The 26,727-nt window shown below is 44.3% G+C and overlaps 1 protein-coding gene across 1 annotated transcript in view; it reads right to left on the bottom strand.

The window, feature by feature from the left end:
• asap2a (ArfGAP with SH3 domain, ankyrin repeat and PH domain 2a) overlaps nucleotides 1-24,949 on the bottom strand; it is a 46,056-nt gene extending 21,107 nt beyond the window's left edge. The window contains exons 1-4 of the mRNA XM_079174904.1: nucleotides 24,376-24,949; nucleotides 9,210-9,282; nucleotides 4,211-4,356; nucleotides 3,270-3,344 (exon numbers count right to left, since the gene is read on the bottom strand). Of these exons, the coding sequence (XP_079031030.1) occupies nucleotides 3,270-3,344; nucleotides 4,211-4,356; nucleotides 9,210-9,282; nucleotides 24,376-24,501 (420 nt within the window). The 5' untranslated portion in view covers nucleotides 24,502-24,949. The remainder of the gene's footprint in view (nucleotides 1-3,269; nucleotides 3,345-4,210; nucleotides 4,357-9,209; nucleotides 9,283-24,375) is intronic.
• Nucleotides 24,950-26,727: the final 1,778 nt, after the last annotated feature.

Raw genomic sequence — 26,727 nt, 5'->3', positions numbered from 1 at the left:
GGCAGAGCTTAGTTTGGATCTACTAGCACTTGTGGATGTGAACACTTATAAGGATCAGTTAAAACACTTCCAGTCCAAAGAAATTAAATTGAATATCACAAGAAACAAAACAGCAGCATCAAGCTGGAAACTAAGAATTGTTGTCAATTATCAAAATCGTTGCAGATTAATTCTCTACTTGACAATTGTTAATTGACTGAATATTGCTCTGGATAATCCACAGACCACAGACATGCCGTCATATAAGGAGTGGAGGCAGAAAACTAGGAGACTCGACATCTCAAAACCTGAACAAGAAAACCCAACATCTGCCCGGCTAGAAGTAAGTGTGCTTTGTTACAATTTAGCTGGACTGACTGACTCTGAATCTGCAACTTCTGCTGTTTGCAAAATCCCCGGTTCAGTAACTTTAAAAACTACTGATGCTGCTGATGTTGTGGTTGATAGCAGAGTGCGCAAACTAATGAGGGAAAGCCTCGATTTGTAATCTGCCTTTGTCTAAACTCTCAAACGGCGATCATGAGAAAAGAGTGCAGGAGCCCAAAGTCCCCCTTCCTCTCACTCCGTACTTACACAAACACAATGGCAACTATCCAGACACTGTAAATGAACAGTGATAAGCTGATATGACTCATGGTGGGTTAGGATCACAGACTGGTCAATGAGCGGCGGACGAGAGGGTCGGCTGCAGGCATGACATCATGCCGGCGTCCATTACGAAAGTCTGCTGTTAGCAGAAATGTTTCGTGGACTCAGCACTTTCCATTTTCCCCACTGACTGGAGTGTTTAACGCAAAAACACTACTGGGTCTTCCAGGGACTCCACCCCAGCCTAGTGCTGCACTAACTGAGCTGTGTCCTGAGTCAAGTTCAATGTTTACGTCAAACAGAAGAACACTTCACCTATGAAAAACAAATTGCCATCTGTGGTGAAAGGACCACGGAGTTAGATGAGGTGGAAAATGGTAGATTTCTCTCTGAGTAACAGCAGCGAGGGGTTGCTAGGAGGTAGCCACTCTAATCAGCCATTAGCGGCTGCCTCCCCCGGGGTCAGTTCATCGCACTCGTTGCCAAAGACGACACCGGCAGAATATTAACCAGCCCCAGAAGGAACGACGGCCACCACAAAGCCATTAAGTCCTGAGTTAAATCAAACAAGAGGAGCGGTGGCTATTTTAGCTGATCACACAGCCGTCAGCATTCAAATACCAGATTGGTATTTTATGCATGGAAAGAAAATTAAATATACATAACGTATTCACGACACACAAAAACGTCATCAACGTCGATTCTTATTTCTCTCAATAGACTCTTTTAAATACATTCCTCATTAATGAGATCCATGTCAACCCATTGCTTCATCCTCCTTCCTTCTCTTCACTGCAGTCTAAACAGCCTTTCATGCAGGTCTGGACTTCTTTCTGCTTCCCCCTGGGAGAGGACAGGAGCGAAGAAGCAGGATAATGACAGAGGAGGAGGAGGAGGAAGATGATGAAGGATACGGGATGGACAAGGGAAAAGCCCTGGGCTGTGGAGGTGAGCAACAGGTTAGGAGACGGGTGAAGCAGTGAACAAAGACAAATTAGAGAAATAAGCCATCATTTCATTTTTAGATGACTCTTTCTCTCCCTTCTCCTTTATGTGTGAGAGAGAGTGTGAGTGTGTGTGTGTGTGTGTCCTGAGGTATGAAATAACCAGCAGCTCATTAGCCCCCCCATGTCACTGGGGTGATGAGAATCATCAGCGGGCTAATGAGCAATAAGTGGGTAGGCATTACAGATGTGACTCGGCTGCCACAGCCAGAGTGAGGAGGTGGGGGCGGGAGTGACAGAGTGAAGGAGACAAGGAGGGGAAGAAGGATGGAGACAGACAAGTGGGGTTAAGAGAGAGAGACTAAGAAGGGAAATCACCGAAGAGAAAATCAGATCGAGGCTGAAAAGAAAACGTCACACTCGGGAGACGAACGAAAGAGCAAGAGAGAGCCGAGCGACGCGACGTCACGGGGACAACCAGCCTCATTAGAGAGCCGTCTTAATCGCATCAGACCTCGTTGGGAGGCTGCAGCCAATCACGAGTCTGGAGAGGGGAAAGGTCACCGACTGCCGCAGACAGTAACGAGTGCTGATTGCATTACAGAGCTGTCTGTCTGGGTTTAGTCCGTTTTTGGTGGACGCACATGACCCGACTGGCTGACTAACGGCCGTGTGCTGAACCTCAACACTGTTTATGGCACAGACCGAAATGTGTCCGTAGCGTCAAATATTGGAAACTGTCCTATGGCCTATGGGTTTAAGGCAACATTAACTGCAAAGTCTGGACAAGGAGCACTGTTATTCCCTTCTCTAGCTTCGGTTCCTGGGATCTCTATACTGTCAACTCTCTAATAAAAAGGAATTTTTTAAGGAAAAGTTCTTGATTGCCTGTTTGTGTTGTGAACTCTGGATCCTTTGTTAAGAGAAAAGAGAAGGATTCTAGAGATAAACATGTTTGTTTTTAATGTGAGGTATTAAAACAGTTTTGCAATCGGTACCGAAACTTAGATCTTGTTCCTGCACTAGAATCCAAACATTATCCCAGGAACCCTAACCCCAAATCAGATTTGGGTTAGGGTTAGTTTTGGGTAAATGGCCTGTTGGTCAACCTCAAACAATTATCTTTTTTGTATTCGTTTCTTTATTTTGATACCTCGTAGAGCCAAAGAATCTTTGGTGGGCAGAAATTAAATCCATTTGGATCATAAAATCCTAAATGCTCCACGTGTCACTGGTAAAACGTCCACCCTGATGCTCCACACTAAATGATGCGATGCTGAATGATTGTGGGCCCCGCGCTAAAACTCTATCATGCTGAGCGATGGCAGGCTCACACTTCAGCACACTTCATTACACCGACTGATTTTCAGTCTCCACACTAAAACTTAAACATCTTTCGTGAATTGATCATAACTTTCGTGCCAGTGACAGTTTTGAATAGCTTCCATCATGTTGAGCTACTGCAGGTATCACGCTAATGCTTTAACACGCGGGTGAAGTTTTTGATTTTGTAGATTCATAAAGCCGGGTGTATTCTGTCAACTGTTCTATTAACTGTCTAGTCTCAACTCTGCTATCTCTACTCTATCAGAGCAGCTTGTTAATCACCTCGACAGCAGAACGTCATGCTTGGCAGATTAAACTTCACCACATGGATGAAACCAGATTCATCTACATGTTTCGCACTTCCTGTGAGGTAGAAGAGTAACACAATACCGTGCCGGTTAGCTGCCTTACCCCTTTGACTCCCTTCAGGTCTCCTTTCAGCAGGCTGTCCAGAGGAAAGGTGATGATGTTGTTCATGTTTTGGAACTGGAGGAGGGTGAGGAGAGAGACAGATAAGAGTTGAAGGGTTACATCAGAGGATTTAAACCCGCAGGAGACTGAAAGTTACCGAGATGTAACCCTTTTAGTGTGTTGTGTGCGAGTGAGAGTGTGTGCTTGTCCAACAGGAAAAGAGCTCAACGACAAAAGGTAGGCACTTAAGGTAGAAAGAGTTTTGGTCTCTTGTTTCCTTCAGTAAATGATGGTGATGAGAGGCTAAATGACGGACAATGGGTTACTTATACTTTGCCAAGTATTTGCTCATCTCTAAAAGTTTTCACAAATAGAAAACCATTATGAGACAAGTAACCTCTGTGTGTAGTGCTGCTCGTGTAATCTAGGGAAGCGAGAGCTCGCTAAAGCCGGGAGAGATTACATCTTCACATCCAGGTCAGGCAGGCAGCTCATATTTCTTTAATATAAGCTTTTGAGATAACACCAACATAGAACCCCGAGCTCCTGGTCTCAGGCTGAGTCGATACAGTGTCCAGGGGAAGCGACAGACCTCACATGATGGTGTCAGATTTGTCTAATAAAGCTTTGGCCTCGATACAAAAACCTGGCTTTAACAGATCAGGTTGACTTAGATCCAGCAGATATTTGGTGCTGCAGCGGCTCGTTGGCCGTCTCGATGGAAAAACTAGAGCTACCTCCCCGAGGGCTTCACGTTCCAGCTGGACTCGGTATGTGTGCGTGTGTGTGTGTGTGTGTTTGTTAGAGAACACACTCAGTGACTCAAGGCGATACAGACAATTAGGGAGAGGATGAAAATCTTTTTTGATCCCAGAAGATTTTACCCCAATCCTTTGAATCACAAATACACACATATACACACCACACCGTAGTTGACTCACCAGGTTTTTGAAGAGCGCCGTGAGCTCCTTGGTGAAGACGGAGAACTTGAGGAAAGCTGAACCCAGATCAGGATCATCTCTGTACACACAGTTTTCTCCAAACTTCTCCAGGGCCTGAGTGTACTGCTCCTCATTCTCTACATGGGCTGGGAAACACACACACAACAACATTAGAGGTGAGAACTTACGAGAGAGACTTTGGGCTGTTAGTTGAACGAAAAGAGCAACAAAACAAAACAAACTCGAGGCTGGAAAGAAGAGAAACGAACGACAGCAAAGGAAGGCTGAAGAAACAGGAGGAAGAACGGTAAAATCAACCGAGTCGGCGCCCAAAACTAAACGACCCCCCAGTCAGGTACCAGTCATGGAGGAAGCCATAAAACCAGCAGTGACGAAGTCTCCCAGCGTGTCTAAAGTCGACTTAATCCAGCACAGGGTTAGGCCTCCAGTGATTCCACTTAATTCACCCCACGCCAGACTGGGCAGCTGATAACAGCTAATGCCACTGGGACAGCGGTGGAGCAAGGGGATGGGGGGCACTGGGGACTGTTGCTATGACAACAGTCACTAAGAGACGTGAAGGAGACGACGACGACGACAGGGGGGGGTTGAAGGTGATGGGGCGGCATGAGGGAAGGATTCGAGGAAAAGGAAGAAAAAAAGGTGTGAACTAAAAGACACCTGCTGCCAGATAATGACTCAGCTCTTCATCTGTGTCTCTCTCACTCAGTCTCTCTCACACACACACACACACACACACACACACACACACACACACGAGAGATATCCATCATGTTATTAAAAGGGGGAAAGCTGAAATCCTCTGAGTCACTACCTGCCGACCTCCTCACATCAGACAAATCTAATTTAAACCACCGCTGAGCTGGATGATTAACTTCCTGCGAGACTCAGAGCACAAGTAGAAACATTTGAGTTTTTAACAGCTTCTAGTTTAATGCACCTGAGATAGTTTGTGTTTTTTCCACATTACGACTAGAGAAGAGACACAAAGTTGCTTATTTAAATTAAAAAAAACAATCAGATTTCAATACTTCGTATTTCAATGTGTCGTACGGAGATATAATAAACCTCAATCTTGTGTCATGTGTCAGACACCAGCCCTCACCACACACCCGCAGCCTGCTGTTTACACAGCAGCTCCAGCTGTTTGGCGGTGGCTCTGGGCCGACAGGGCGGTGGCCTGCTGTCGTTTAAGAAGTGGCACATGAGAGCTCTGTTCAGCGCCGACAAACAGCCCAAACCCCCCCCCCCCCCCCCCCCCCCCACACACACACACACACCCCCGGGCTGCTTAGTGAGTTGCATGTGTATTTGTTGTAACATGACCTCACACATGCAGTCTGCAGCACGGAGCAGCTCGATCTTCGATATTATAGTTTATATAAGTGGGATGGCAGAGAGAGAGAGAAGTGAGACACGAGGACAGAGGCGGCCTTTTCTTTTAGTTTACACTGTAAACAAAACCTGCTAATTGAGTGCTGCTCTGCATGTTGCCTAAACATCTCCAATACAGCAACCTGGTGTTCAAGGGCTTCCTTAAAAGACACAAGGGCTTTGCATGGTTAGAAGAGAGTCACTCTAAAAACTACACCCTCTTCTTTAACTTTTTCTCAAAGTTATATGCCTTTTATTAAGACTGCACATACTCAATTGCAGCAATTTGATGCTGAAATTAGCTCGATTAGAGGCTCCAGACAAAAAAACAACCGTACAATTTTTTTTTACGAAATCATCAGTACAATAAAACAAGCAAAGATGAAAGGAAAGACATTTTAAAAAGCATATTTCTTTGGTGTTTTTTATTGCTTTACTGTTGATCATCTTGTGATGCCCATAGACTGTATATAAGAAGGGTGACGCCTCAGATTTATTTGAGGACCTGCTAAACTACATCTTTAAAACTATTTAGGCATCTGCAACATGAAACGTATTGTTTATTTTACCAAGCAGTGAAAAATGGGTCTTTCTAGAGTGCCTTGCCTTTCAGAAAATAACTAATTAAGAGTTTAATCAGCATCTGAGAGCTCCATTCATTTCTTAATTGTAATTTCTGACTTAATTAAAAAATAATTAAATGCTGGGTGTTCATCTGCATTTACACCATTTATATTGTACACACCTTTTGTGTGTGTGTGTGTGTGTGTGTGTGTGTGTGTGTGTGTGTGTGTGTGTGTGTGTGTGTGTGTGTGTGTGTGTGTGTGTGTGTGTGTGTGTGTGTGTGTGACAGCAAAAAGGATTCCTTTTTGCTTGACCTCAGGAAACGATGACTGTGTGTTTACTGGAGAACAGAGGCCATGAACACACACACTTTTACAACCTGCATAAATGGCCTGCTAATATCCAACATCTTTTACTGTACCTTCCCTCTCAAACACACACATGGAGAAAAAAAAAACATGACTGTTTGCAGGCTGGTTTTGCAGCATCTTTGCAGCGTCTTCTCTTTCTCTTTCTCTTTCTCTTTCTCACACACACACAGACACACACTTTAATCAGCAGATAGCAGACTGGCCTCTGCTTCCTCTCTCGGTCTCTCTCTCACACTGGGCTCCATCAGGTCGGTTGACGCTCACTAACACAATGTGCGGCCGACCTTGGATCAATTCAAAATCTCTCTACAGACGGTATGAAAACGACACTGGGCTCCACGTTCACTTGCACTGAGAGAAGAACTTTTACCCACAGACGACTCCATCCTGCATTTGAGCGTCTCATCTGATCGTGTTCCTCAGACATCCGTCCAGTTTGATTACATTTAAGCTTGTGGAAGTCTCATTGTATTGGTTACTTTGCAGCCAAGAGAGAACTGTATGATCAGAAGGAGAAGGTCGGCCCAGATGCTGTCAAATCGAGTGTTTTCCTGATGCAACATTGGCTAAGTGCTGCATTATTCAGCAACTCTATCCTGCTCAGCTCTATAGGCGCAGCAGCAGGAACACGCCGCTCACTCGTCTGCCTCGATTCGTTATCTGTTCGGCAGCTTTGGCAGGTCTGTCCGAGCGGCTGTGCTCGATCAGCTCCAGGTTCTTCGGGGGGTTTGAGATGCTGCTGCTGGTTTATTCATCAAAACCCACAAGCTGACAAGCTGACAGGCCCCTGCAGCAACGCGGGGTTCTCTCGCTCATCTGTACAGCTTTCCCCAGTATCTTTCGTTCACATTTCCCGTCTCTTTTCTAACTCTCTGGTGCGAGGTTATTTTGCTTGCTCAGCCTCTGCCGTTCTAGCCAAACCTCCATCTTCCCCTCACCTCCTCATCATTAGTATTCCTCATGTCATCGGCGATAAAATATGCTTCCACGGTTTTGGGCTCGACAGCCAGTTCTACCAGGACACAATGTATTCTCTGAGGCAGTCAGTGTTCAGGCTCCCTGTTGTGTGTCTCATTATTCAGGCTTTATCCTCTTTGAAGAATATGAATACAAATGCTGCGCTTTCATTCTTTGCGTTATACGTGTCAGCATATACTCAAAACATGTATTTAGTATTTCTCAAGCGTACGCAATGTTACTGACTTTGAATCTTGCGAGCATACGGTCTGTCCAATTTACTGGAGCAGTCGACAATGTGTGCATTGCATAAAAGTTATATGGGACGGTCTTTATGTTATGTTTTTGACAATTCCCCATATAAGCAGGATAATGCCCTTCCAGATGTCTACTTCCAGATATGAATGGCCTTCAGAGAGAGGGTTCTGGCCTCCACGTCGTCCATTACTTCCAGATAATGAACCCCTCGTTATCCATTACTTAAGCTCTGGGTTCATTTTCTTTACATTTAAATCAAGTTGCAGTGTTTATACATGAGCTTGTATTTGCTTAATGGACCTTACCAGTGTGTTTTAGTTCATGTTTTACTGCTGATCAACTTGAAACGTCTAAACTGAGTGAACTAGACTTGATGATGTTACTTTAACCCACATCCAGTGTTAATATTGATTGGTGCAGCCTTTAAATATACAGTAACGGTAGTAAATGGGCTTAATCCTAGATATACAGGATTGACCCAGGCATGAAAGAGGGCTTCGATCCATTGATCGAAATCTGGACAAGCTTCATGCTTGAAGGCAAAAAGGTAGATTTGCTTCTTCCCCATTTTTCCTACAGCAGATGATGTTGTTCATAACGAAAACAAATTGAAAAACCTACAATTCTTAAACGTGTGTTTGTGTGTGTGTGTCCTGCTGCACTAACCACACACACACACAGTCAAATGAAGGTAATTTATCAACATCAGGGGCATTCATTTTCGCAGCTGAGCAGGGGGAGATGTACACGCTCATACACACTCACAATGTCAGCCTTTCACGTCATGGGGTGACACAATAGAGGTTCCGAGTCTGGTAGCGACAAAAAAGGCACATCGTGTATGTAAATGCACAGTGAGGTGAGAACGTGAGTGTGTCCATGCCTCAGCAGCCACACACAAACACACAGCGTGCGCCCCTCCCCAGCTGTTCCTTTGGGGGTCTGGATCAGACAGCTGTCCCTCTGGTCTGAACAGAGCGCACACTGTTCTGAAAAAGACATGCTCAGCACATTGTTCAGAGGTCTGTCTCCCTCTCTAACTGTCTCTCTCCCTCTGTCTCTGTCTCTGTCTCTGTCTCTGTCTCTGTCTCGGTCTCCCTCTCTCTCTGTCTCTCCCTCTCTGTCTCTCTCAGCGGGGTTCTGTCAGGCAGGCCGGACAAAAGGCACTGGAAACAGCCAACACTGGCACAAGCAGCCACAATGACCGTGGTAATAACACACACAAAAAACTATCCTCCCTACGTCTGCCTCAGGATAGAAAATGCAATTAGTAATCATTTTCATTTTCAATCCATTGTGCATTTTTGTATTGAAACCAATTATCCTGTGAAAACAGAAAATCTTCTCTTTTTTTTTTACATCAAAGAGACAAAACATGTAATGAAAAACTACAGCGAGAGTGCAAAGATAAGGAACTGAAAATCCCGGCACACAGGACAGATAGGGGAACTCACCTAGACCAGACGTGTAGATGGCCTTCACAGACTTCTTCATCTTGTACAGAACACTTCGGTCCACATCCAGAGCCTGTACAGACACACACACACACACACACACACACACTCATGTTAGAGTAGAATCATTGGATCAATGGAATCATTCAATGACATACATTAATGCATTTTGTGTTTTTTAAGTTGACTAAAGACATTTGTCGATTTTAAAACAACCTGAGTCGATGTAAACCACGTCTGCTGCTATTTTTCGGACACAACTTCTCATGAACGTTGCTTGGTAGCTTGCCACACAATAACTATTTAAGATGCAGGCAGCGATTCAGAGTTTTAGAACCAGATCAGGATTCTGTAGGGCTGTCCTCCACCAAAGAAATTCATAGTCGACTAATTGATTAGTTGATCTAATTGAGCGATCTGTAAAACTGAGTTTCTCCACAAAGAATCACACAAATGCCACTTTAAATCTTGCGTTTACCAGAGATGTGCTCAAAACGTTTCTTGGAAATGAGTCACTCTGCGTGAAAAAGGCATAAAAAAAATAAAAAAAACGTATCGACTTAAGAAATCTAAATCAACCGAGACCTGAACTGAAACGGTTTGTCGACTAATCGAGTAAGAGGGGGCAGTCCTAATATTCTGATACGACAGCTCTCAGTGATACAGTACTGTATATATCGCAAAATGTATTGTAAAATTGATACTGTTCGGAGAGTGTCACAAGGATGTTGATTCAACTCTACTGTCATTTCTGAGGTCCCAGTTTGTGTTGTTGTCGTCCTGAGCTCGTGCTCCTGCTTTGTTGTCCACGTCCTGAATGCAGGCCTCCATGTGGTACCGTTTGTGTGTGTGTGTGTGTGTGTGTGTGTCTCTCTATGCCACCTCTATTCTGGCTGCAGTCAATGAATTATTCAAGGCAAAGCTAAGAATAGAACTGAGCTGAACCGTCATTGCTTTTTGTGTGCGTGTGTGTGTGTGTGTGTTTATTAGTATAACAGCTTGTAGGGAAAGAGCAGTGAGCATCTGCAGTCTCCTACATGAAGGACAATTTCCCCGAGATGTGTATACACGGACACACAAACACACACAAACCTATGACTACCCGTAGATTTTCACATGCATCGAGACCAGAGACTCGCACACTAAACAGAACAAACACTGGGAGTCCAGCTGAGACAATGCAGCACTGTACCAGTGATAAGTGAGGCAGTCTCTCAGGATGGGGGGGGGGGGGGGGGGGGGGGATTTTGGGAAATTAGTTTTTAGGGACTTTATTAAGTTCGTCCGCCAAAGCGGGCCAGAGCTGGCGCCACTTTTCCCTTCCCTACTCCCCATCTGACAGACATATCGCCTAGACCCTCTGAAAACAAAAAAAACACACAATGGCCCCCATTCAGCTGCAACACACACACATACATACTGTACACACCCACACTGTCCTCTTTGCAACACCACTAGTTGTAGTGACGAAATGTGTCGAATCCATAAATCTGTGCCGTATTAATATCCAAGCTATGAGCTGTTTGCAAATGCAAAATGGAAGAACCACTCTGCAATCCCCCGAGGTCATATTCCTCTCTCTCACTCTCAATTTCAGGGTCCTGGTATCGAGCGTGCTCGCTCACTGTCACACTGTCGCTGGGACACCTCCTCTAAGCTGCGTCCAAATTATTCAGAAACATTAAAAAAATGTACTTACTGTTAATTACATGTTCCAGCTGTATTACTTCTACATCTTTCATCATTTTAACAAGGACACTTTAAATTAAAAAATGTAAACAATCAGCGCAGGTTAAAATGAATATTGTTTACCCAAATAAACTTCTAGACAGCAGTACTTAGTAAAAGTAACACATACTAAAAATACAACCTGATGGGAACTGTGCAAATAAAAAATAAAAAAAAGACAACCAGAAGCTACTTGCTTTGAGTAAAATTAAGACTCCGCTGTGGTTTTAGGTCCTTCAACTGCTGCTAAATGACTCATCCGTTACATATGCCATTATCCTATTACCTCCGTCTGGCTCACTCAGACCCCACAACTGTAGCTCAGACCCCACACCGCCATGCGTGTCTGTATACTGTTAAAACAGGTATTTAAAAAAAACGCAGAGACAAAACGAGTGAGAAAAATAAAGCGGCAGAGAACCATCTCCGTCTCCATCGCCAAACCAATCCAACCACACGAACGGCTTTTAAAAAACGGGTAACTGGAGACAGCCACCGAGTGTTCTCTAAGCAGAGCTGGCACCACCTCGGGCTCGACTCTCCACATTTAATCCACTCGGAGCGAACGCCTTGAGAGAACTGAAAGCATTTCTGCAGGTACCTGAGCGTCTGTTAGGCAGCGGAAAGCTTGTATCACTGCTTTGTTTCAGTATTGCAGGAAGCAATTTCTAAATGAGCCAGTAAAACCTACTTCAAACTGTCATTTATTGATTGAATATTTGATGCTGCGAATGCGTTTGCTTCAAACAAGGGTGAGCTGCTGAAGTCGAGGCATGCAAAGAATCAATAAGCTACCAGAGTGCGTTTCATGCAGATTATATATTAGAACTGCAAAATGGTGCACGGGGCATCAATGCTGAGTTTTCACAATGTACAAAAAAAAAAAATTACATTAATATGACAAAAGAGGAGGCAAATAAAAACACAGCACTCTGACCAACGCGGCCGGGCTCCCTGGCAGCAGCGTTGACGTTTTTGTGGAGGAAGACTGGCCAGAATGGACAAGAGATTTATAGCAATCTGTTGACTTTGTGACTCAAGCTTTTGGTGCATATGCTGCGTCAACACAGTCAGATGGCAACTATGTGTTCTGCTCTAGCATCATGCAACTGCTTTGGTATCGGTAGTTCTTGCAGCAGTACACTGCAAGAAAGTTATTCTTGGAGAGGTACCGTTATGAGTATGTTTATCTGTGTTAGTATGAAGCAGGCTTGTGTTAAAACTGAGCATGTCGTGATGTTATATGCGTCTACAAAGTGGCCTCACCACACCAGATAAGATGTAAACGTTTGCAGCTTCAAGAGTCAAACCTTTGCCGTATCCCAATTCCAAGATACGTACCAATTCTATGCAGGTTTGGAGTTGATACTTGAGTGTTAAATTCATTCAAATAAGTCAGATGTGCTGAATCTGCTTGATTTTGGGGTGTCCCACAATGCAATACACAAAGGAAATGGGGAAGCTACTAACAGCTGCAAAAAAATACAAAAGCAGATGGGGGTGAAGCTGCTCCCAGCAGATCCTGGAAAACAAAAAACTATATATTGCGCATTAGTTTTTGTTGACTTGGCAGAGGCTTTCTGCCTCATTTCCAGTCAGTATAAAATAGCAAAGCGATCAACACCGTGTTATATCGACTGCACGACGGTCTACAGGCACATTGGCAGATCTAAGCCCCCGTTTGACCGCCACATAACATCAGTAATGAGCCTGTGAATCGGTTTGACTAGTGAAAGCCTTACACGCACATGAACATCACAGCTCTCATCAAGCCACGGCCTTCCTCACTCTCTCTCACACACACACACACACACAAACGCACTATCACGCTCCAGCACACCCTTTCAATCTGCACAGAGTGGACTGTCGGGGAGAAAGGGGCGAGACAAGTGGGGGACAGACAGGCGGGCTAACAAACCAATCCCTGCTGAACACAACACACACACACTGCTCTAAATCAGTCACACTCACATGTATACACACACACACACACACACACTGCTCTAAATCAGTCGGGGGGGGATTCCTCTGCCGCGCAGCCTTTCACCGGCGCGGGATCAGAGCTGAATCCTCGCACAATAGACTCGGCCTCTGAGCCCCGGAGCTGCTTCACAAGCACACTTCACATGACGCTGCTACTGCGGTGTCAGCATTTTCCCTCTCCTGATAGCAACTAACCAGAATGGCTCTTTACTCACTTCCTGCCGCTTACTGGGAATTTGGATGAAGCAGGAGACGGAACCCCCAAATATGAATTGAATTAATCCTCGTATTAACGCACGACATCATCATCATCATCATTATCGTCATCATTGTGATTACAATCAGGTGCCATCTGCCAATCTACGGAGACCATCACAACACTGCTGGGTCACTTATGGTCATGCATTTCCAGGAGTAGTAGTAACGCGTGTCATGTTACTGATCTCTGTGAGCACAGTACAGATGGGCAATATCTAGTGCGTGTGCAGATTATAGATACTGTAAAGCTAATTAATGTTGAGGATGCGCAGATAGATTACCGCACGAACTGACAATCTTTCCATTCTGAAAATGTAATAAGTCGTCTGAATGAGACGGTGCAATTATTTTAAATATGATGACTACAGATGAATACTGTGAAACAAAAAAAAGGAATACAGAAAATAAAGAGATGTCCCTACTACAGGCTTCATAACCACCTCCTGTTGGCCCTGGAGTTACTATCTATGGGCGGGAAAAGATTAGTGTAAGCAGACAGCAGCCCCCAAATAGGCGACTCATTTCTGTACAAAGTAGCATTTTTTGACTGCTGTCCCAAGGCAAAGCTCAGCTGGGTAAGCACATCGTTCCACTGCAAGGACCCAGACCAGGGAGAATGAATCCAATGTGCTTGTTCCAGCATTTGTCAAGGTCTTCAAAACCAAAACAAGACAGGGTCAAAAAGTCCTCACACAGGGCAGCAATTGTTGTTCACATGAAACATTGAAAGTCACTTCGTACAGCTACAACCTAAGAAGAATGCAAAGGGGAAATTGTTTTTTTTTCGGATTGGTTTCCCCTTCATTGTTTGGTCTATAAATAAATCAAGAAGTAGTAAAAACAAATGCACATCAATGCTCCCAGAGCCCTAGTTGAGGTCTTCAAAATCCTTGTTTTGTCTGTAGCAAAGATATTCAGTTCACAATCAAACACAATTGTTGATTATGTTTCAACGGATCAAATAATCTTTCAGCTCTAGTGTGACTGAAAAAGACAGAAGGACAACGGGATGTTTCACATGAAACCAGAGGGACGGGGAAGAGGGCAAGACGCCGCTGACCACAAGAAATTGTAGTGTTCTCCACCTCTTCCTCCACTGTCTGAAGAAGAAAGGCATTCCTGGATGATTGCATGCTGGAGTGACTGACAGACAAGACAGAGAGCCAGCCCCATTGTTCCTGCCGACTAACTATCTGCTGATGACAGCACGTCTGCTCGACAAGACGCTGTCCCACTTTTCTCAGAGGCCCCGTCACTACACACACACGTTCAATTTGAACAAAACACAATCCCAGCAATCCTCCCCATCTGTAGTATCCCTATCGTCATCACCACACACTGACACACACACACACACACACACACACACACACACACTCACACGTGGGTTGTGTCTGGTGTCTCTTTATAACTCGTCTACTAACCTTGCCCAAGCCTTTAGGCCCTGCGCCAGCGAGAGTTATGCGAGGAAACAGGCCGCATACTGTGGAAGTCAGGCAATGAGAAGGCTGCAGTCTGGGATACAATTATCTAATTTATTTCGTGCACGTGTGGGCAGAGTATCTGTGATGGCTGTGGTGGGTTGTAATCCGTGTTTTATGAAGGTACCAGACGATCAAACTTCAAAACCAAACAAACTTCACCCCTCAAAGAAAACTACTAAAACATCTAAAACACACACACACACACACACACACACACACACACACACACAGTGGGAACATAAATAAAAAGCCCTGGTTTTGATTTGTAACTCACGGGCAAGACTTGACATCACGTTAATCACATTTATTTCAACACAGCGGCGAGGACGGCCCACACTGACGAAAAGTACTGAACCCTTTTTTGAATAAATGATCTTCAAAGGTTCTTTGTGAGACTAAAGATTCCATTAAGAACCCTTTTAATCCAAAGATCCCTTTTGGAAGAAAGAGTGAAGAAAGCATGGATATTAACTGGGAACGCCCACAACCCCTCAAAGATTGTGAACCATGATTGCTGTGGTTTGTGCACCCCGGCCCTATAAAAAGGTTCCCGATAAAACCCTCGATATATAAAAGGATTCTCACTAGAGGCCCCTGGATGGGTTCTTGTTAGCACCTTTAGAAAGTGGAAAGGTTTTGGATAGAGAGACTCCCGGGTGGAAACACCATTACAGTATATATATATATATATATATATATATATATATATATATATATATATATATATATATATATATATATATATATATATATATATATATATATATATATATATATATATAGCAGTCCAGTATTGGGACCGTCGAGATGGTTTCCCACCTAACCCTGCCTCCTCCTCCTTGCAACACAACAGCATCACTGTTGGGTGTTAATGGGGAGAAAACATAATGTTGATGTAATACACCACAACTCGGTTTTCCTCTACGGTTGACTGCCAACAGTTATGTTAAGTCACCTAAAAATGTTCTATGGAAGAATTTCCCCCGTAGAAAAATAAATAAAACACCATATCATTAGTCGGCAGTCTTGTCCACCACATTACAGAATCTGACACGTCAGCAGGTGTGCCGTTAAAGTGGCCGCCTGGCGCTGTATATACTGCTGGCCAGCTCTCAGCCAGACACACAGCTCCACATGTGGCAGAGTACGGGTAAACACAGGAAGGGCTCTCTCTCTCTCTCTACCTCAACATCCACAGAGGAAAAGCTGTCTCATTCAAAACATGTGTCAAATCTACAGTTTAACCCTGCAGGCATCAAAGAGAAGGCCGATCCCTGAGGAAGCTGTGCCCGACTCAAGCTGCTCACCCTGACTTCTTCTGCTACATGTTAGTGCCGTGTGCTTAACATTGCACGACCACAAGACCAGTCGGAGTCCATCCAATGGACCCAGAAGTGCAAAATCCACTGCTAGAAACCGAAAACAACCCTTTCAAGCGCTTCATTCAACAACTCTTCTCCGTGCTTTGCTCGAGCGAGTAAAGTCAATATTGGGCTAGAAATGGGTTCCGTGGAGCCGGGGCGCTAACAGGCCATGGCTGCAGGGTTTCTCTGTTCTCTCAGACGGCTGAGATGTGGGTAGTCAGCCTGCCCTGGGGGGGCGGCACGGAAAACGCCTGCATTCAAGTTCAGTAGGAGTGTGGGTCACAGAGAAAAGGGAGGGGGGAGGGTACTTTTTACTATGTCATAAGACTGTCTGACACGAGCTCATTAACGGACACAAACGCACAAGCGTGGATGTTGAAAGTACTTTGTTAGACTGCGCTTCGACATTGACTGCTTAGTAGGATTTTTCTTTAGGGTTAGGGTTAGCCTTTGCTGGTTTTTCCTGCCTGGCTGGAAGTTGTTCAAACGTCTCATCTACCTTCAGGCCTTCTGGTATTTTAGCACCGGGACACTTGGGGCTTTACTGCTCCTCAGTGAGCACTACAAAGACCACTGTAGGACCAGAGCCTTGACCACCAGCTGCCAGGAGTCACACTGGGATGACAACATCAACTGCAGTGCTTAAAGTGTTAGAGAAAACAAACTTTCATGTTAACCGCTGAGGCCTTTTATCAGATTGTTTTACAAGGAGAGAGAACTTTTGTTTCTGGTTGGTTTTCCCAGACGGCTGGTGTTAATACTACAGTGGCATGGTTTTTTCTTTTGTGTCTAGTCTGAAGACTTGTGAGAGCCCCAACCAGTTACTATCCAAGTTTCAAATTCATTTCTTCTTGCACTTGTAATTTTTGTCGTTTACACATTATGATTTTGTCACAACCTGCATTTCTTTAACCGCCTTAATAATATAATTAAATAAGGAGGGTAACACATGTCAGGCCCTGAAACACAATAGATAAAAAAATAACAGCAGAGAGTCTGGCGCCAAGTTTAAAACCTCTTAAAATGGTCTCCCCGACTTTGAAGGGAGTCTTTAATGAAGTTTGTAAACCAGCAGGAGACTGTTAAAACCAAGTTGGAAGGAGGGGCCGGGAAATAAGGACCAAATGTGCCGCGCTTTGAGAGGGGGGGGGGGGGGGGGGGGGGGGAACTCCTCTGACTTCACCTTGGAGACTCTCTTTGGCTCTTTTCACACAGACATACGTGTCAACCTCGTGGTGTCAAAGCAGTAACGTCAGAGGAAAGGTGTCCAAAAGTTACCGCAAAGTTCTGTGTGATGAAGCCTGAAGAGAAACAAGAGGGAAAATGACCTGCTTTCTCCTGGAAAACGCTGCAGTAAAACACTACAGTGTGTGTGTGTGTGTGTGTGTGTGTGTGAGAGAGACAATCTGAAGGCTGAAGACTTTAGGAGAACTTCACAAACAGTCTCTTCAGATATAACTTGCATGGGTTAAAATGAGAGCGGGTTACATTTTAAATATGTGTTTTTGGGGCTGCAACTCTTGCAAACACTTAAGATACTTCCTGTAGTGCAAAAGATAGAAGGGATCTGGGATTATCAGACTATTTGGAATGTTAAATAAATCATAACAAAACACTGATTCAAAAATGATAATGAGCAAAGAGTCTTCTTGCAGCACCATATAACCATATAGCAAAGCTCCCTTGAGCGCCTCTAAGGAGTTCAAAACACTTCCCCAACAGAGAAGAAGAAGTCTTGGTCTGTTCCCTGAGTGAAAGTGACAGCAGGACAACATAACTGTGAGGATTCAACCCTCCCACCCCACCCTGACTCCCAAGAAGAGCCGAGTGGCCGGGACTACAAATCAATGGTGGAGTTCATTAATGAAGAGGCAGGGCCGGTCAGGGAACAATAGCCGTCAACAACAGCCGTCTCGGACAATCTGGGCCAGGACACTCTGATGGATGAGACGAGCTTTAAAAGGTCCCATTTACCCCCAGCGCCCCTAGTGTCCTACCCCCTAACCTCTGTGTCGGACAGAGAGCAGACAGCCTTTCACCTCCATCCCCTCCACCATGTTGGACTAAGAGTTTCACCATCCTCCGAACCAAACGGACCTACCAAAGCCAATGGTCTCCACACAATCTTGGTAATAAATTCACTCCGACCATCCAATCACTCAATCCAATCACTCAAGGAGGATAGACGGTGTACAAGAGTGAGTAAAATCATATCGCATCAAAACAGTCAAAGCCCAGCGGGGGATAAGAGAGATCATGGCTTTGAATCGATTGTTGACAGGACCGTGACCTTCGCCCTTGGTAGATCCACGGGGAGAGCTGCTGCATCATAATGAGGGCCGGGTCAGAGCCTGTCGCTGGGTGATAACACAGACCCCGCTCTACCCAGCCCTGGAGGCTGGAGAGACACCTCTCATTTCAGACAAAAGATCCCGTTGGAAACACTGAGGTCCCACATAGAGGATCCTAAAACCAATGAGTGATCCAGTGATTTGCACAAAATATGAGTTCAGCATACAGCAAAAATGCTGTCTTGTCAATCTATTATAGTCCAATTACTGTTCAGCTATTGGCATGTGCACAACACCAATTCAAGTGCCAAACTAACGTACAAGGTGCCACAATAAATCAAGCTTTTAACTGTTGACTAAGTTCAACACATACAGTTAGCACCATGACTGTCGACAACACAAATAAAGTGCATCATCATACATCACCTGTTGGGGATAATTTTCGCAGAAAACAGCATTCAAGTCAATGCATAACGGGTTGTTGCAGAACAAAACGCCTGCTCTCTGCTACCGTTTTGCGCGGAAACGTCTCATTTAAAGTGCAACGATTTATGGCCGATGTGCTAACAACCGAAGGCAAGCGTGCTCTCGTAACTCTTCTCCATGTGTCAGTCTGCCAGCCTGTGTTGATGCTGGAGTAGTTCCCGAGCCAAGGGAAGACCTGACCTTCTTCTGCCCAAATTCCTCCCCCCATTCCAGGCAAGGTTGGCGGGTATACGGCTGAGGCCAACAGCTGCTCCCCTGCAACAGGTGGCCTGGAGGAAAGTTTAACAAGGCTCCAGACAGTAGGATTATCGATGCAAGGACAATCCACATTTAATAGCTTTAGGGACACACTGATGGTTCTACAAGCGCTAACGCACACATGGCCTAAATGTGCAATCTGGCCCGAGTGAGCAGTCCAAACCCCCAGCCACTCCGGCCAGTCTTCAGTATAGCACCTAAGAAGCTTAATGCTTCCTGTAATTGAAATGGGATTTCTAGTAGGATCACTGCAGTTCTGTCTCCTCCCTTCACCCTCACTCTACATCCGCTGTCCCCGCTGTTCCTCGACTTTGGTGCATAAACTACATCAAGGCAGAGCAGGCCAAGAACATTGACGCAAACTCTTGGTTTTGAGTTCAGAATTGTTCATGAGTTTTGTCTTTTAGCTATGCATTTGTGTTTCAGAGCGATAAACAATTTAGAGTCACGCCGGATAATGAATTTATATCATCTGGTGTTAACAGGAGGTATGGGTTTGTGTCAAGATAAAGCATGTCCCCAAAACAACCGGGGGCCTGAGATTAGGATTAGAGGTGCTATAAAGAGATGAGAGACTAAAGACGCTCACAGCGGGCACTCAGCAGCTTCTTTAACACTCGAGTTCACTGAGAATCTACTGACCACTTTACAAGCACCATTACCTCGTGGTACACCAATATCAGGAATGTTTGAAATAGTCCGTGAGAACCAGACTGGAGGCCGGTGGGGCCTGCACAGCCAGGGCCAACAGTTGCCCGTGGATGCTGCCAATACCGTCGCCATTCCCAGAGGTACTCCCTAATAACCCCTCAACAAAACCAAGCAGCAAGGCAGCGTGTGCATAGCTTGCATACCAGTGTTATGGACCTCTTTAGGATGAAATAAAAGCTAGATGGAAGACTAATGATGCTATCCTTCAGGACTGAACCCCCCTCTATGGAGCTGAGTTTTGACAAAGGGGCATCTAGGGATAGTAGCTTCGTTTATAAATGCTGTGGTATGTGTGGTTGATGCAACAACAACGGGGGATGTTCAAGACAGCGTTACCAGCATGCACTCTACGTGTCAAGCAACCGTAAATTACAAAGCAGCTGTAATGTGACGGAACACATTGTGTCTTTGTCTGAGATACTGTACGCAGCTGACAGACTGATCAAATGGCTTCACTGCCGACAACACAAAAGCTTGTCTTGACTGTCAAGTAGTGAATGTTGCTCCGCAGCCGCAAGCCCCGACACTCAGCAGCCTTCTGTAGTCTATACGGTATGAGTCAGATCCGTTCCACACTCATTGTATTCAGTTCGAGGGTTGGCGATGTAATACACAATGATACCAATAACTGATCCACTCCGCCAGAGAATTAATTCACCATTAAAGCTTTGAACGCCTGCCAGATGTGCTCACTTACGACATGATATTACACAAATGTGCTTTTATTCGAACCTGAGCTAGAAGTGTACGCACTTGAGATCTGTTCAAGGAGACCACTCTATTGATTGCATAATTACAGGAGTCTCTCTCTGCCAGGCAGGATTCAGTAACTGGGTCATAAAAACAACCAGAGATGCAAAAATGGACCTAAGAGGACGACAATGTGTGCCAGTTTCTGGCCTCAGACAGAGTTTTTATTGGGCGAGAGAAAAGCACAGGGGCAGTTTCATCAAGATCAATACTTACTTTTGATAGACCGAGGTCAGCTCAGCCCTCGGGGGCCGATGCCTCCTTCAGTGGGAGGTCGTGTGTACCTCATGAAAAGTTAGGCTACTCACAAGAAAGTGGATGTCAAGTGTGGAGAAGTGAATGATTTTGTTAGAACGTTAGCATATCTCCCAACGGGTCATTCAAATTAAATTCAAATAAATAAATGGAAAAGTATCCACCAAAGTTATTACTGGATTGGATCTCAGCATTCCCAGTGTGCTGGAGTATTCACTAGTGGCCGCTCAGATCAATTTGAATCAAACGTTGAGGGGAAAACCAGATTCTAGAACTCTTTATTTCTGAAAAGTCTGGACTCTGACCTCGCCAGAGGCAAGTCAACACAAATGTGGAGGAAGAAGAGCCATGTGGCACAGGACCACAGAGGGGGGTGATGACACAAATCCTCTTACTGGATAAACAGGTTTTTATTGCTGTGGTTTTACCACACTCTCACACTCACACACACACACTCACACGCTCTCTGAATGGCCTCTTAATAGCCAGCCGTTTAAAACTACTTGCCTAATTAAGGTTGTGTTAGATGCAATCAAGTTTAGAAAGAAGTAATTACACAACATTTGTGCCGCCATTTACATTAAACCTCTGAGCGCTTGAGCCTCTGCTGTTAATGTGTTTAAAGGCTTCCAGTAAACAACCAGGTCTACGGGTCAGTTTTAAAAAGGTCTTTAAAGAAGGCAAGGCTGTAAGTGCAACAGCTATTTTAAACAAGCACCCTTTGGAAATACAGAGCGCTCGATAGACCATCATTAGAATATTTGGGGTAAGATTGTCAGATAAACACTGTTGGATTTGGGTTAATGCCTACTCTATGGTCGACATACACCACATCTATTGCTTCTACGATCAGACATGCAGTGCACAGGTATGTGAATGGTGTGTTGGTAACAGGATTGACCAGCAGAACCTGTAATTTGTAAATCATCTGGCACAGCAGATTTACACATTGATCACATCCCTCTACTGACAAATGAATCTCCCTCACACAAGTTACATCCACACAAAAAGCGAACTTGTGTCCAAACAGAACAGATGCATTGGTGATTTAGAGCGTGACCAAATGCAAGGCTTTACTTAAAAGGGGAATAGCGGTGCTATTGCATATGCAAAAAAGATTGTATGAAGCATTGTGAGGCTCCAGAGGGAGCAGCACGACGTCCGATTGTCTCTGAAAATCTGGGGCTGTGCAGTGATGAAGAAGTGAGCTCACCAGACCTCAGTAGCCTGCTCGTCATCTCTGCTCGACGCTCGATTGGCCACTACGACCGCAACACACTGTCGAACTGTCAGTGGTCTTGTTGCATTGTGGGTAATGTAGGTGCCAGGTTTTTTTTTAACAAGAAAGAGGACTGTGCGGAATAAAGAAGACCATATGTCTAGTTCTGCTGCATCAAATTTAACCATTGTTGTTTTAAACTGTCCATCACGAGTCCAAGAAAGGTAAAGGGGTGTAATAAACGGGCAACAATGACGATCATAGTCTACAGTTACTTGCTGGCTGCACTTTGAGAATAGTCTGTGTTCTGAAATGATGCAGCGGCACACTGTAGCATCACAGAACACTGTGCGTCTCCAATCCGCCCGTCCTCAACTGTCAGTTGAAGGGGAAAAGCTAAGAAGTGAGAGCGTGTATAACAAACCTGTCATCTAGAGAAGGTCAGAACAAGCACAACGTTTGAAACTCAGCACAATGCTGAAAACAGCTCCATCGGAGGTTTGTATTTTCATGGAGTCTTCGTGAATATATACAGACTATAGATGCATCATTAAACTCAAGGGTAATTAGTCAACAGGACTATAAAATAGTCGATTTTTAACCTTCATAAATGACCGGCTACTTGTGGATGCCTGTGTACTGTGTACATATGCAGATGTGCTTTTGTCTGCGTGTGTTTGAGATTCCAGGCCGGCCAGCAGACAATAAGTGGAAGTGTTCCCCGTCCACCGCAGTGTTTAATTGGTCAAACAGACCAAAGGGAGCGAGGTCGTGTTGTCCCAACAATAAGGCCTTGTGTTTCCTGAGCCCGAGCGCGAGGGGGTCAATGTTAAACACCAAACACACTACTCCACATCTCAGTTCAGCAGCTTCAACTGCAGCTCATCACTAAAACAAAGCGGCTGAGTTTGATTCTCGACCAAACCTCACAAACCAGCAATTACTGCTGAGCTACGATTTAAAAAAAAACAACAAAAAAAAACAGTTAAATCTACACGCTCATTTGCTTTACTTTCACAGAAAAGCACATTCCACTCAAAGCTGGGCTGAAATGCTTCGTAATAGCAGATTAATTTGCTGTTTTTAAAGCCAGCAGCAGCAGAGGTATGTGTACGTACCTGAGCAGGTGTTCATATGTATGCATGCATGTGTGGCTCAGCCTTCCACAAACACAGGTTCAAATTAAGTAAGAGAAACGCTGACATTAGACACCAACGTATAATCTCATCTCTACACAAATCATGCATTCGGATGTCCGTTTTTTTTTTTTACTACAAAAAGGTGTAAACACACAAAATTGTTCTGTTGTAAATCCATTCATAGGACAACTAAAACCTTTCCACCTTGAAATCAGGAGGGACCTTTCCTCACAGGACACAGAACATCAACACGCGTACTCCAATTTAACAGAGCAGAGACACACCAACACACATAACACACCGAGCTGCTCATGTGGGAAATTCTATTTTTACCATCAGGCAGGGCGAGGCTCTACCATACAGCACACAAAGTAGGGAAACTATAACAAGGGAGGGAGGCAGGGAGGCAGGGGAGGGCTGTCAGGGAACAAAGCGGAAGTGTCCTTCCTCCTGATGACCTGCAACACAAAGTGTTCTCTGTGCACACATACAGTACGATGCGGCCGTGAACAACAGAGTAACATTTCTCCCTCCATCACTGTGGGAAGCCCAATGCACTTGCATTGACCACAGCTGAAAAGTGATGCATGTATACGTACGCGTCTCAGTTTAACCTAAATATGTTTGCAGTCTGTTGTGGTTTTGTTTCTCAATGTTGCTCCTGTTTGTATCGTCTACGCAGTGCAAAGACATTGCAAGTACTGCATGTCTGTCTGTCCTGGAAGAGGATTCCCTCTTCTATTGCTCTTCTAGAGGTTTCTTCCTATTTCCCCATTCAAGGGTCTTTTCTTAGAGTTTTTCCTCATCCAAATGGAAGGTCTTCGGAGAGAAGGGGTCACATGTTGGACAGACTGTGAAACCCTTTTGAGGTTAATTTGTTATCTATGATTTTGAGCCTATATAAATATAACTGACTTGACTATACCTGCTCTTGCTGGCTAATCATCGTGGGGGTAGGAAGAAGTATAAAGCTCCTGTATAATGGAACAATGGGAGGTCCAGGACAGTCATACAAATCTTGATAAACAATGTCTGAACATGGTTAGAATGGATCACGAGGGAGGGTATGGTGCACAGGATGGAAATTTGTATAGAAGACTATATACCCCCCCCCCCCCAACTCTGAGCTGACATGAATCAAAACATACTACACCATTTTGTAAATATTATGGGAGGATAGCCCAAAAGAAATCCCTATTATGCTCAGACTCGTGGTTATGGGAATACAATCCTCACTCACCTCCTCCAGAGCAGACACTGTATTCCTGCAGTGGGACATCCTGGTGGTGAAGTTAGAGGCAGTCGGCGATTTATAGTCTTCATTCGTCTCTGCCACAAACTCTGTAACTGTGATTTGGTCCGGCATGGTTAATCCGTTTGATTGTTGTGAGAAGAAGAACAAGAAGAAGAAGAAGAAGAAGAAGAAGAAGAAGAAGCACTTTTTGTAATTCCCTTTTTTAGCACAGAAAAGTTCACAGCAGCGGTAGTAGTAGTAGAAGTGTCTCTGAAGGTCCCCGCGGGTAGTAAACCATCTCTGGGTATGTTTATGTCGTTCCCTTGTTTGCTCCCAACACAATCCAGTGCAGCGGTGTTGCACGCTGGCACGAGGAGTTTCACCGCGCTGTGCCACAAGGTGATGGGATAGGTTTCTATCCTGACCGGCTCTCAACCCACTCACTCGCTCTCCATTCAGTTTTTTTTTTTTTTACCAATCGTCGTCTGGTCACGGGAGAAAGTGGAGCTTCCTCTGACTCTGGGGTCTGTTATCCGCTCTCGGTGATCGCAAACCTCCGGCAACGCGGGGTGAACAACTTCTTCCTCCTTTTGCCCGGAGAAACAACAACCAGGCGGTTTTCAACGGGAGCGCAAGAAATTGACAAAGGTAGAGGAGGGGATCCAATGGACGCGCAACAGCCAATGAGGAGCAGCAACTGGTAATTAATAGCCAATCAGGATTCACGGGAGGCGTGGCCTCATGCTGCCTTCAAGTGCTCCTCGTATACTATTAAATCCATTTAGCGATGTGTGGCGTTCAAGCCCCCAACTGCCTCATGTAAAGTGGCTTTAAGCTGTTATGTGTAGAGTTGTTTAAATTTAGGAAACACTACTAGTTAATACTACTAGTTAGTACTGCTAGTTAGCAGCATTTTTCAGCAACAACAGAAGTGTGTCAGTCAGCACTTGAACATGTCGGTTAGCTTGTATTAGATTGAAACACAAGAAAGACGAAATTACGTAAAAAAACGTTTATCATTTGGTGTTTACATTACTTTTCTGTAAACCCTGTGATTAAGTTATTCATTTGTATGTTCGACAATACTGCCCAAGTGCATGTAAACTGTTTACAGTCTTAAAATATTGCAGTGCATATAAACAACCTTTCTTGACCCCCCTCCTCTCTCATTGGTGTCCTGTGTCCATGATGTAAATTTAATGAATCTAGAGATTCTCACTGGGGACAACACCTGTGAGCTCATTTGATTTTGTTTGATGGAGCTTGTTAGCAGCAGTAGGATACATATCCCAGGAGTAAATAGCATTGTATTCATCTGTGGACAGTAAGACAAATGCCCCCATTACTATGTGCTTTCAAAGCACTTTTGGGAGGAAAAAATGGAGGCTGAGGCTTGCTATTGTTACAGTATATTTCCAAAATCAATCAGCACAGACTAACTTTCTGTATTTGGAAGAAAACTATTGATGAAATTCAAAGTTTATTTATTTATTTTCCAAATGTTGCTGCTCATGTGACACCGATGATACCGAGTCAAAAATAAAGACGAAAATTCAAAAAATACATTAGTAAAATGTATCAAATCTTAAAACCAAACCCTCCTTACTCTAGTAATCACCATTCATTAAGTAAGGTGTGTGTCAAATTCCCAAATCTATTTTTGCAATCATTTTTGGCGCTTGATTGATCTATAGCACAACAGGCTATGTAATCAGGTATGTAATCTAAATATTTCCGACGGCACTTAAAAGCAGCATCTTGATTACAGCGCTAGTTTCTGTCTTAAAGGTGGAGGCACGAGAAGCAGCTGAAAATGATGCAGTGTCATAGTGGAAGTGTGTGTGTGTGTGTGTGTGTGTGTGTGTGTGTGTGTGTGTGTGTGTGTGTGTGTGTGTGTGTGTGTGTGTGTGTGTGTGTGTGTGTGTGTGTGTTTCTTTGCTAATATGTGTAATGTACGTTTTCTTTCTGTTATGTTTGGTCTGAAAGGCACATATAGTGTTTAGTGAGATCTTTAACTGTCTCTCCTGGATTCATTATTCATTCAATGGGAATAACAAGTATCAGTACAGAGGCCACCACAACACAAGCCTAATATACTGCCTAATCATGTTGCATAAACTGCTGCACAATACTGTAAATATGTGTCTGTGTTATTTTTTGCATGTCAATAGGTTTGTGCTAACATTTATCCAGACAGCTGAGTGGAGATAATTTTTAATGAGCCCAGATTTGTGTCATCACACTGTATCAGAAAAAAATCTAATTATTCCAGTAATTAAAGTGAACTTTGTATCTGTGTACTCCAAAGTTTACATGAAGGTATCTACTACATTGTAGGAGAAAATCTTGTTGTTTTTT

The sequence above is a fragment of the Pholis gunnellus genome, assembly GCF_910591455.1.
Source record: "Pholis gunnellus genome assembly, chromosome: 15".
Classification (NCBI taxonomy): Eukaryota; Metazoa; Chordata; class Actinopteri; order Perciformes; family Pholidae; genus Pholis; species Pholis gunnellus.
This window is presented reverse-complemented; position numbering and strand designations above follow the sequence as displayed.